General features: G+C 45.9%; 1 protein-coding gene across 1 annotated transcript in view; it reads right to left on the bottom strand.

Moving 5' to 3' along the window:
• LOC112114722 (cystine/glutamate transporter-like) overlaps positions 1–12,549 on the bottom strand; it is a 38,424-nt gene that overhangs the window by 12,395 nt on the left and 13,480 nt on the right. The window contains exons 3-6 of the mRNA XM_026657545.1: positions 7,395–7,510; positions 3,684–3,809; positions 1,453–1,552; positions 744–788 (exon numbers count right to left, since the gene is read on the bottom strand). Of these exons, the coding sequence (XP_026513330.1) occupies positions 744–788; positions 1,453–1,552; positions 3,684–3,809; positions 7,395–7,510 (387 nt within the window). The remainder of the gene's footprint in view (positions 1–743; positions 789–1,452; positions 1,553–3,683; positions 3,810–7,394; positions 7,511–12,549) is intronic.

Raw genomic sequence — 12,549 nt, 5'->3', positions numbered from 1 at the left:
ACTCCTACCCGCCTCCATCAGGGATAGCTTGGAGTCACCTATAGTGGCATACACATGAGCAATCACTCAAAGAAGAAAGGACAGTTACCTGTTCCGTAACTGGCGTTCTTCGAGATGTGTTGCTCAGGTGTATTCCACGTACCACCCTCCTTCCCCTCTGTCGGAGTTGTCTGACAAGAAGGAACTGAGGGTGGGGGGAGCATGCAGCCCCCTTTATGGCGCGATATACTGGCGCCACTCCAGGGGTCGCAGCGGTGCTCCCCCACTACGGATACTGCTAAGGGAAAAACTTCCGGCACCGGTGCATGTGGCGAGCACACACACCTATAGTGGAATACACCTGAGCAACACATCTCGAAGAATGTCAGTTACGGAACAGGTAACTGTCCTTTTTTCTTTAATGGGGTCAAGAAGAAATTCCGCCCCTCCAACACAGCCTCCTCCACTGAACCATCAGGCTCACGACCACCACACAAGCTAAGCAACAGGCCTTGATAGGCCTGTGGTCTGCTCCAATATGACAACAGTCGGTATGTGCATAAATGAATTGCACCCAAGTCAAATCTCAATATGAAAAATATTCAGACTTCTATGAACTGGCATGTTGTGCTGAAGTGAGTTCGTGCCCTTTAACAGCTTGTATTATTACGCTGCTCCAGCTTTGGGGCACGGGAATCAACATCCTCTTCAGTGGTTTGTTTATCTACCAGATATGAATTCAAGCAGCTGGCCATGGTACTCACCTTTCAGGGTTTATGATTTCCTCGGTTACAAAGTTGACATAGAACCTGCAATTAGAAGAGAAAAGTGTCTGGACCTGAGATTCCATTTTCCATGTTGGGCTTTGAAGAGTGAGATGGAACAGGTTATGCATCTGTCACTGTTTCCGAGCTGCATTTGGGTGTTTGCTTCCTGAATAGAGGGGCACCCTTTCTTAGACCATGTGTCTTACTGCATAACTATAGAGAGACTTTCTACAAAGAAAGTCAAATGCTTCCTCTTAAGGGTGGTGGTGAAGGAAGAATTTCTTCCTAGAAAATCAAACAGTTGGGATCGGAGCTCCCTCCATCCCCTGCCCCCCCAATATTAAGGATTTAGATGCTTTGAGTTGCACCCTGCAAAATCATTATCTTTACTTTCTGGACATGAGCTTCCTTTGGAATATGTAAGATAGAGCAGAGGTGCTCTTTGGAGGTCCCCAACATTACTTCATTTGGCCCTCGAATGATGTTTTGCCTAAGTAAAATGGTCTCAGTCCAGTCTCTAGGGGACAGGTAAACAGCCACTACAATGACTTGGCCATTGCTGATCCAGGGTGCATTTGAATCTGTAACTGCAATGAGACAGGCTCCACACAAGTTCCATACTGCAGCGATTTGAACTCTTTGGGACTTATCTGGCTTTCATCAGTGATTAGAAGAGATGTTGTCCAGCATAGATCTGGAAGCCTACCATCCTCCGTATGCAAACATTCCAGAGTAAAAAGCCAGAGGCAGCTTGTCCAGAGCCAGCGAGCTAGTGTCAAAAGCATTCTGGAAATTCTCATAGTGACCTGAGAGGAGATGGAAATACAACCAATAAATCTGATGGTCTCTGAGAAGTTGGTGCTAAGAATTCAACCAGCAAAGCCACTGCCGTAGCTCTGACAGCACAGTGCTAGCTCAGAGAGACTCTACAGAGCCAGTCTAAAATAACTCCTCAAATTTCAAAGATTTTTAAGGACAAAATTGATTCATAGATTCTAGGACTGGAAGGGACCTCGAGAGGTCATCGAGTCCAGTCCCCTGCCCGCATGGCAGGACCAAATACTGTCTAGACCATCCCTGATAGACACTTATCTAACCTACTCTTAAATATCTCCAGAGATGGAGATTCCACAACCTCCCTAGGCAATTTATTCCAGTGTTTAACCACCCTGACAGTTAGGAACTTTTTCCTAATGTCCAACCTAGACCTCCCTTGCTGCAGTTTAAGCCCATTGCTTCTTGTTCTATCCTTAGAGGCTAAGGTGAACAAGTTTTCTCCCTCCTCCTTATGACACCCTTTTAGATACCTGAAAACTGCTATCATGTCCCCTCTCAGTCTTCTCTTTTCCAAACTAAACAAACCCAATTCTTTCAGCCTTCCTTCATAGGTCATGTTCTCAAGACCTTTAATCATTCTTGTTGCTCTTCTCTGGCCTTTCCAATTTCTCTACATCTTTCTTGAAATGCGGTGCCCAGAACTGGACACAATACTCCAGCTGAGGCCTAACCAGAGCAGAGTAGAGCGGAAGAATGACTTCTCGTGTCTTGCTCACAACACACCTGTTAATACATCCCAGAATCATCTTTGCTTTTTTGCAACAGCATCACACTGTTGACTCATATTTAGCTTGTGGTCCACTATAACCCCCAGATCCCTTTCTGCCGTTCCCCTTCCTAGACAGTCTCTTCCCATTCTGTATGTGTGAAACTGATTTTTTCTTCCTAAATGGAGCACTTTGCATTTGTCTTTGTTAAACTTCATCCTTATGATCATCTAGTCTGACCTCTCGCGTAACAAAGCACACAGATTTTCACCCAGTAACTAATGCAGCCCCACCAATAACTTGGGGTTGAGCTAGAGCACATCTTTTAGAAAGAGATCCCATTTGATTTTCAAGGGTGAAGAATCCACCATATCCCTTGATAATCTGTTCCAGTGATTAATTACCCTGACTGCTAAAAAGAGACTTACTTCCTGTCTGAATTTATCTAGCTTCAGCTTCCAGCTGTTGGATCTTATTATGCCTTTGCCTGCTAGACTAAAGATGCCTCTGATCCAACACCAGTCTGCACAGAAATACTATTTTTAAATGATGTGCAATCCATCAATGTCAGAGCTCTGCTGCAACCTGAATGTGCCTCCATTTCATATTTCTCAGAAAGAAAGACAAGTCCAAACCTGCATTGAGCTGGCATGGAACATTCCAAGGCCCGCATCATCTGCTGGACTAGCAATTGATTCAAGGACATGCAGCCTTCATCTCCTTCTCCCCTAGGAATGGGTATTAGCCACCGCCCATCCTAGGTGAGGTAGGAACAATGCAGCCAAGTACCTGTTGTGTGACCGAGGGGCTGGGAGGTGGGACAAGGACTATGGTAAAGCACCTATTTTCACCAAGTGCCTGGGTGATTGCAGTTCATGTTCTGCAATGCTGTACTTCCCATTTCATTGCTGCTCCTGAGAGGGTAATGTTTAAGGCGGTGGCTTGGCATGAATGGACTAAACAGTGGGAGGTAGGGAGATCTGTCTGCATGTTGATCATGCTGTTTCCATTTCAGATGTTCTTGTCATGCACTGCCTAGCTTGGCAAGTGACCAGAAATCCAGTCAAACAATGCAGCCTACTTTAGAAGGGCTGTTCAGATTTGGCTCCCTTGGCAGATGAAAGAAGAACTGAAGGACAGTGCAAGAGAAATGGGCTGAGGGTAGGACACAGGTAAGCGTGTTTTTTTTTTTTTCCTAGTAGAGGTTTTTCTCCTGGCTAAAATTCTCAAGCCCTCTTTCTTTTTCTTGTCTCTCTCTTTCTGACTCTGTTCTCCACTTTCTTTCTCCCTTCTCATCTGTCTGTGCCTCTCCCTAGGACTCCCCTACCCCTGTCTGTTTCCTGCTATTATCCCCTTCCTCTCTCGTGTCACACACAGGCTGCAGTTGTCTTACCTTCAGCTAGCGCCATCATCCCAGGGACAATAATCAGGCCAATGGTGACCATCTTGAGGACTGCGAGAACGGTCTGTATATTTGCAGACCAACTGACGCTCCAGCAGTTCAGAGCAATGATTAAGGCTTGGAGGGAAGGAAAAAAAGCAGAACAGTGTTATTCCTGTAGACTGAAATCTAAGTCGAAGGCATTAAGTAAAGGGTCTTGGCAGGGGGTTGGACCAGATGACCCTGACAGTCTCTTCTAACCCTAAGTTCTATGGTAAATGGCAAGGTATGGATGTGTGGGGAGGTGTTTAGTTGAGGTTCAGTAGGAAATAAGATTGGCACCTGTCCTGTTTAACATCTTCATGAATGATCTGGAATAAAGTGTAAGCACAGTGGCATGTTAATTATGTTTTAGAGGATACTGAATTATGACATGTTGAAAACACCAGTGAGGATAGTAAGACATTAGCAACTTGAGGAGGAAATAACTAAGATGAGATACAAATTGAAAAATACATCTGTCTAAATTAATCCCAAACCATGATATTCAGGGCTGAGGAAAGCTGGGAACCGGCTGCACGGGTTTTCAGTATTGTTGGAGTTTCATGCATGCTGGCAATGCCCTCCAGAAGGAGGGAAGTGATAGTTTCTCTCTATGGCCCCGAAGAGCCTACTTGGAATGTACTGAATTCACTTCTGGACAGGACTAGTGTGAGGTCACTATTTTGTTCTATGACCCCTCATCTTGGAAGTTCCTCTTTAGGGAGCCTGGTATTGATGTTCCCCACAATGGGAGCTTTATGTTCATGGGGAGTCCAGTACTGGGGTAGTTGTACAAATCCCATATCTTAGATCATTGTAAACTGGTCTAGAAGACAGTCCTCATCCTCTTGCAAACACGAGGGGATAGGCTAGCCGGCCTGACAGGTGTTTTTAGTCTCTAGTTTCTGGGAGTGAGTGCACGTGTTTGGAACTTCGTAGTGTAATATCTCACATGACCCCAGAGTGCTAAGCCTGCTGCTTATGATGAGATAGATAGGTGTCCTCTTGTAACTGAACATTCCATCCAAAGAGGGGTTTGACTCTTGTTCTTTATGAGGGAGATTTTCAAACTCACAAATGTGAGTGAGATGTTCAATCTCAGTTGAAACAAAGGGATTTGGGCCTCGAACTGCCTTACACTCCTTTGAAAATACTGTACCAGCCTATGTGCTTTATGTACACAATGTGTCCTTGGCCTCTACTGTGCTAGCTTTGGATTTATTTGTTTGTATGTAACACCCAGAGGCCCCAGTCAGGATCGGGATCCTGTTGTACCAGGCTCTATACAAATGCATAGGAAGTGACACTTCCTGCCCAAGGAAATTAAATCCCCCCTTACTTAGCCTAATGGAGGCAAACACTGACTATTCTGAGAGGGTGTGGTTGCAGGATTTTGATGATTTAGCACAGTGGCGTAGCTAGGAGTGGAAATTTGGCTGGGCCCTGAGTTTCAGGTGGATGGGCAATGACAGACTGTGCTCGCTCAGCTTCTCCCCTGATGCCACGCCCTCTTCCTAGCCCTGGTGCCCCAAGACACAGGGCTTCACCTGCCAAGCTGGGCACGCGCATGGGGACAGGACCCAACCCCCATGCTCCAGTGTGGGTAGCTGCCGGGGTAAAAGAGCCCTTTGGGCTGACATTCCCCACATTCCTTAGGGCCAGGGGGGATAATAGGCACTGACACCCCCCTGTCTTCAGTTCAGCAGAGTCCAAAGGCTATACCTCCCCTCCCCCACAGGATACTCAGCCAGGGAATCTGGTTCCGTGAGCCTCACCACCTTGGGAAGAGAGAAGTTTATCCAGAGCAGGGAGGGAAAACTGGGGAAGGGGGGCTGGATGGGGGAGGGCAGAGGCTGAGGGCCAGATTTGGCGGGGGGGAAAGGACAGGACTCAAGGGGCCATGGGACGTGGGTGAGGTGACAGAACTGGGGGGCATAGCAGAGCCTGGAGCTAGGGGCGCAGGGACAGGACTGTGGTGCATGACGGATCGGGGGGCCCGCCTCCCTCCACCCATTCCAGCTGGTCCTTACTGCTCAGCAGGCACTAGAAGGCGAGGCTGCCCGAGGTGCACAGGCTGCGGGTGCGCCCATGGGGTGGAGAGAGGCCCTGCAGGTGCTCAAGCTCCACCCGCCCCTCCCGACCCCGGCTTGGTGTCGTCCACCCACACGGCCGAGTCCCTCTGTCCTGCGGGCGCTGCTGTGTCTGCATCCTGCACCGCGTGCTGCTGCCCCAGTCTCCAGCCCCCTGCTCATGCCCAGCCCAGTCATGTGTCTAGGTGCCCGGCCTGGCTCTGCTCTGGCCCTAGTGCTAGCCCCACCCAGATCCGCCCCCCCACCTGGGATGACTCACCCCTTCTTAGCTTGTGGATTTGGGGGGATCCGGCCCCGCCCGTGCTCCGTCCTGGATTTCAGGTGCCTGAGTGACGCTCAGGTGGGCGTGGAGGCTAAGTGGGTGGGCCGCAGCCCATCCAGGCCCACCCGTGGCTACGCCCCGATTTACTATAGGGCGGTGACATTACAGATAAATATTTAGAGAGCATCCCATTGCTTTGTATGGGGCTTGACAGACATGGAAAAGATCTTCACCAAGCATTCTCAAAACTACGATACCCACAAAAGGAAATAAAGAAACAAATCAACAGAGCCAGACGTGTACCCAGAAGCCTCCTGCTACAAGACAGGCCCAAAAAAGAAACCAACAGAACTCCACTGGCCATCACCTACAGTCCTCAGCTTAAACCTCTCCAATGCCTCATCAGTGATCTACAACCCATCCTGGACAATGATCCCTCACTTTCACAGACCTTGGGAGGCAGGCCAGTCCTTGCCCACAGACAACCCGCCAACCTTAAGCATATTCACACCAGCAACCACACACCGCACCATAACAACTCTAACTCAGGAACCAACCCATGCAACAAACCTCGATGCCAACGCTGCCCACATATCTACACCAGCAACACCATCACAGGACCTAACCAGATCAGCTACAACATCACCGGCTCATTCACCTGCATGTCCACCAATGTTATATATGCCATCATGTGCCAGCAATGCCCCTCTGCTATGTACATCGGCCAAACTAGACAGTCCCTACGTAAAAGGATAAATGGACACAAGTCAGATATCAGGAATGGCAATATACAAAAACCTGTAGGAGAACACTTCAACCTCCCTGGCCACACAATAGCAGATGTAAAGGTAGCCAACTTACAGCAAAAAAACTTCAGGACCAGACTCCAAAGAGAAACTGCTGAGCTTCAGTTCATTTGCAAATTTGACACCATCAGATCAGGATTAAACAAAGACTGTGAATGGCTATCCAACTACAGAAGCAGTTTCTCCTCCCTTGGTGTTCACACCTCAACTGCTAGCAGAGCACCTCACCCTCCCTGATTGAACTAACCTCGTTATCTCCATACTGATTTATACCTGCCTCTGGAAATTTCCATTACTTGCATCTGAAGAAGTGAGGTTCTTACCCACGAGAGCTTATGCTCCCAATACTTCTGTTAGTCTTAAAGGTGCCACAGGACCGTCTGTTGCTTTTTATGGAAAAGGGCAATCCTTGCTGATGCAGGCAGAAAACGAGAGAGGGCAGAATCATACCAGGAATAGCCAGTCGAGCCTGCTCTTTCCCCCTTCCCCACTTTTGCTTTGATTGTTTTTGAGGGTTACTCACAGATGCCAGTGGTGGTGACCAGCTTCACAGCCAGGGCAGGGGCATGGCAAGGGGCGAAGAGAGGCTCAATTAAGTAACGACCGAAAGCCAAGGACACCACGGCAATGTTGGCAGGACTGGAAAGCAAAATAGAAATTCAAAGCATGTTAGACAGGGGAAAACACTTCCCGCCCCCCCAATCCACATTATATCTCCTCTTCTACCACCCTTCCTTGGCCCACTCATCTCCTTCGGATGCCTTCTATGGGTGCCATCAGCTCATACCAAGGAGATTTGGATACTATCTGACTGCAGCCGGAGTCCGAGTCCTCGAACGCTTTTACCTTGGATCATCACCGGTACTGTTGTTACAACCCGATGGCCCCCTCCCCTTAGGGTGTCCCCTGGGAAGGTAGAGCCATACTGTATATTGTGTGGAAACGTTCTCAACTTATCTATAATGTTTTATAAGGTCATACCTTCATCTCCAATTGAATATCCTAATCCTAAATAATCATTAAAGGGAATATTTAAACTGTCTCACTGAAGCAGAAAGCCATAAGGGTGAAAATCTGAGTGCAGATTATTAAAATATCATGTCATTTATGTGGGCATTTTTCATTAGTTTCTTTAAATCCCCGTAACCTTAGCATCTCTTCCTCCGGCCCAGGGGGGTGGGGGGGGGGTGAACGTTGTAAGCCCTGGTGCCAAGGTGAGGAATGTGAAATCTCAAGCAATTAAAAATTTTTAGAAGTTGTACCAACGGATTGGGTCAGCATGTTCAGGAAACAAGGGTCCAGCTGCGGACTCAGGAGTCCCGCAATCGTGGGCGATGGCATCAGCGATGGGTTCAATGCTGGACGTACGCGCTTTAGGGAGCGCGGACACGGTAGTCTGGCTGCTCAGTCAGCTGGTGTCACGGGAAGCAGGTGGACCTGATGCCTGAGCCATGGGGGAGGCAGCAAAGAGGGACGGAACCCTGCTGCCTCTTTCAAGGGGGGGGGGGTGAAAACCTCTCCCGGCTGGAGAGGGCTCTTGCCAAGGTGGGATACAATCCCTGGGGTTCTGTGACGGAGCTTCAGAGGAGAGTGCATTCTTGGCAGGATTTGTTAGATCTATGTACTGAGTATGAAAAGCGGAAGGGTAAAAACCTAGGGGCAGCTGTGGGATTAATCTGGACTGCCGTAGCCATGTGGTATCTCACGTTGTTGGGGACAAAAATAGGAGTTGAGAAGAAGGGAAGAGATGTGTACCCAACAGCTGGGGGGGGGGGGGGAAATTGAGCAACTGAAAGTGCAGATCACTAACCAGGCAGCAACCCAAGCCTATGCCCAGGACAAGTTGCAAGCCTTGAGACAGGACTTCCAGGCAAAAAAGGGCGGAATGCACCCGCCTGGAAGCACTGGCTAAGCAGGTACCAGTCCTTCGGGGACTTGTCAAAGACTTGACCATTCGTGCCCAGCATACGCCGCAACGGCAGCTTGCTTTCCATGAAAAGAAAATGGAACAGTTAAAACGTCAATTGGCCAGGTGTTCGGTATAGGCGGCAAGCCTCACGGGGGATGGTTCGGGTGACCCTTGTAAGGGCTTTGATCTCTCCTTTTGTGAAGATCTTCAATTTTGGGTGGCACCTTGCACCCCTATAGTGGCCCTCATTAAGACTGAGGAGAGGTCCAGCGGGTGAAGGGGGGGAGAAGGTCGTATGTACGGCACTCCCAACTACAAGAACAGCACCCCGTGGGGGCGATTATAAAGAGGAAAGGGACCAGGAAGGGTGGGGGCTAGTTAAGGAGCCCACCCTCCTTGCTAAATTGGTAGTGAAACAAAGCCTGTGACCATGGAAAGAAGCGGTTCAACGAGAAAAACAAAATCGGGCCCAGACAAGCAGGCAAGCAACAGTTTAAAAAAATTAAAAAACGGGTTGCAAGCCCTGAGCGCATAGTGGCAGAAGTAAAATAAAAGAAAGTAAGAAGTTAATTCTGCAGAGTCTGGAGGGAATTAAGCAGTAAAACTTTGTAAAAATGTTCAACAAAAAAAAAGTGTTTAAAAAAAAAAAAAAAAGAAAATTCTTGGTTTTTTTGCAGCTATACTAAAAAAAAAATGGGCCCTTTTTTTTTTTTTTTTTTTTTAGAAGTCTGTAAATAATCCAGGCAAAAAGGTTATCTAAGTAAAATCATTTGAGTATGAACAAGTTAGTCAAATTTGCTAATAAAACCCACTCCGGGTGTGTACAATCTTTGTTTTGTGGATTAAAATAAATTGGTCGTGTTTTAAATAATACCACTGAAATCCCTTTAATTTTCCATTCAAAGTTGCAAAACCAAAAAACACCTTTGCCAAACACAGGTAACTAGTGTTGTTTAACTTTGGTATTTCTCATTTAACCCTTAAGGTAACTCAATGCTTTACAAAATTTAAAATGTTTTAAATAAAGACCAAGGTCGTGGCTGCAGCAGGGCAGTCAAAGCCAGAAAAATGGAAAAAAAATTTAAATCTGGTTTTTTTGGTAACAAAATAGCAGATAAAAGCTGTAAAAAAGAGAGAGAGACCGTGCCCCACACTGAGCTGTGTAATCAAACTGTCACTTTGCCAAAGGGAGCCACAATAGGTTGTGTTTTCTTTTTCAAATCACTGTGTTTTGAAAGCAGAAGTTAAAAGTTTAAAAGTAATCATAACTCTGGTAAAAGTTGATTGTGTCCCTTTTAAAACAGAGTCTCTGAGCTGCTGATAGCTTTAAATCCAAAAGCAAGCCAGAAAGTGTCTGTGTTAATGCAAATTACCTGATAAAGGTAAAAGCCATTAAAATCTGGCCTGCCTATAAAACAAACACCAGAAAATATGGGGTAATTCCTCTGTTTTACCTGCAATCAGCAACGGTATTTGTTTAAAAAAAAAAAAAGAGAAATATTTTCAGCAATTATCTGCCACCCCCAAAGGGGTAAAAACATTTTCTTTTGTTCAAAAAATCAAAAAAAGCTGATACCAGCTGAGAAGCAACCCAAAATACCATGAATCTGTCACAATAAAAATTGTGTTTTGTGTTGTTTGTCTTGTTGCTAGCATTGTTGTGTATTAAATGCTGCAGAAAAACATCCTCAGGCAGAAGACAACATACTGGGGGGAAAAAATTGGTTTTGGAGCAGGGATTATACCTACTGTAAACCTGGAGGTAATTAAAAATAAATTAAGCTCTATGTCCCAGCTACAGGACAATCTAATACAAAAACAAATGAAAATAAAAAACCATACTGGTATAGCTATGGAATGTACTAAAATGCAGATACTTGCTTTGTCCACCTTGGAACACAAAATGTTTTGGGTAGTAATAGGAAACACTAAGGTTTTAATACACTTGCTAAAGCAAAAAAAAATAAATCACTGTTTAATACTTATCAGTACGAATGAATGCAGTATGTTTCTAGCATAGTAAGGCCAGACCTTTTATTTAAAAAAAATTGTTAAAATTGCACACCAACAGGCTCTGGAAGCAAAGATATAAAAAGTTAGCCCACTCCCCATATTGCACATGAGATCCTTCTGTCTACCAGGAACAAACAGAACTGTGGCTTCAGTGCAAACACCTAATTCATAATTACTCTACTGCGTATACGTACTCATAGAGCCTCCCCTGAGATAGTGCTTGGGGTGTGCTATAGACCGCCGGGATCTAGCCTGGATGCGGACAGAGAACTATTTAATGTTTTTAGGGAAGTAAAAACAAATAAGAACTGTGTAATCATGGGGGACTTTAACTTCCCGGATATAGATTGGGGAACAAATGCTAGTAACAATAATAGGGCTCAGATGTTCCTAGACGTGCTAGCAGATGAATTCCTTCATCAAGCAGTAACTGAACCGACGAGGGGGCATGCAATTTTAGATTTGGTGCTGGTGAGTAGTGAGGACCTCGTTGAGGAAATGGTTGTAGGGGACAACCTTGGCTCGAGTGACCATGAGCTAATTCGGTTTAAACTAAATGGAAGGATTAACAGAAATAAAACTGTGACTAAGGTTTACGATTTCAAAAAGGCCAACTTTAATAAATTAAGACAACTACTTAGGGACGTGGATTGGGCTAACATACTTAGGGATCTAAAGGCAGATGATGCCTGGGATTATTTCAAGTTGAAGTTGCACGAGCTGTCCGAGGCCTGTATCCCGAGAAAGGGAAAACGGTTAGTAGGCAGGAGATTTAGACCTAGCTGGATGAGTGGGCGTCTCAAAGGGGCGATTAAGAAAAAACAGAAAGCGTACAAAGAATGGAAGAGGGGAGGGATCAGCAAGGAAACCTACCTTATTGAGGTTAGAGCATGTAGGGATGCGGTGAGAAAGGCCAAAAGCCGTGTAGAGTTGGACCTTGTGAGGGAAATTAAATCCAATAGTAAGAGGTTTTATAGCCATATAAATAGGAAGAAAACAAAGAAAGAGGAAGTGGGACCGCTGAAGAATGTAGATGGAGTGGAGATTAAGGATAATCTAGGCATGGCACAATATCTAAATGAATATTTTGCATCGGTCTTTAATAAGGCTAATGAAGGGCTTAGGAATAGAGGGAGCAGGACAGAGGGGAATAAAGGAGGGGGGATTGACATTACAGTATCAGAGGTGGAAGCCAAACTTGACCAGCTAAACGGGACTAAATCGGGCGGACCGGATGATCTTCATCCTAGAATATTGAAGGAACTGGCGCAAGCAATTGCAAGCCCCTTAGCGATAATTTTTAATGAATCTGTAAACTCGGGGGTGGTACCGTTGGACTGGAAAATAGCTAATGTGGTTCCTATTTTCAAGAAGGGGAAAAAAAAGTGACCTGGGTAACTACAGGCCTGTTAGTTTAACTTCTGTAGTATGCAAGGTCTTGGAAAAAATTTTGAAGGAGAAAGTAGTTAAGGACCTTGAGGTGAATGGCAATTGGGACAAATTACAACATGGGTTTACGAAAGGCAGATCGTGCCAAACCAACCTGATCTCCTTCTTTGAGAAAGTAACAGACCTTCTAGATAAAGGAAATGCGGTGGATCTAATATACCTCGATTTTAGTAAAGCGTTTGATACTGTACCGCATGAGGAATTATTGGTTAAATTGGAAAAGATGGGGATCGATATGAAAATCCAGAGGTGGATAAAGAACTGGTTAAAGGGGAGACTGCAGCAGGTAGTACTGAAAGGTGAACTG

The sequence above is a fragment of the Terrapene carolina genome, unplaced genomic scaffold (assembly GCF_002925995.2).
Source record: "Terrapene carolina triunguis isolate 2854851 unplaced genomic scaffold, T_m_triunguis-2.0 Scaffold247, whole genome shotgun sequence".
In the NCBI taxonomy this organism is placed as follows: Eukaryota; Metazoa; Chordata; order Testudines; family Emydidae; genus Terrapene; species Terrapene triunguis.
Note: the sequence above shows the minus strand (reverse complement) of the source record. Positions and strands in the feature narration are given on the sequence as shown.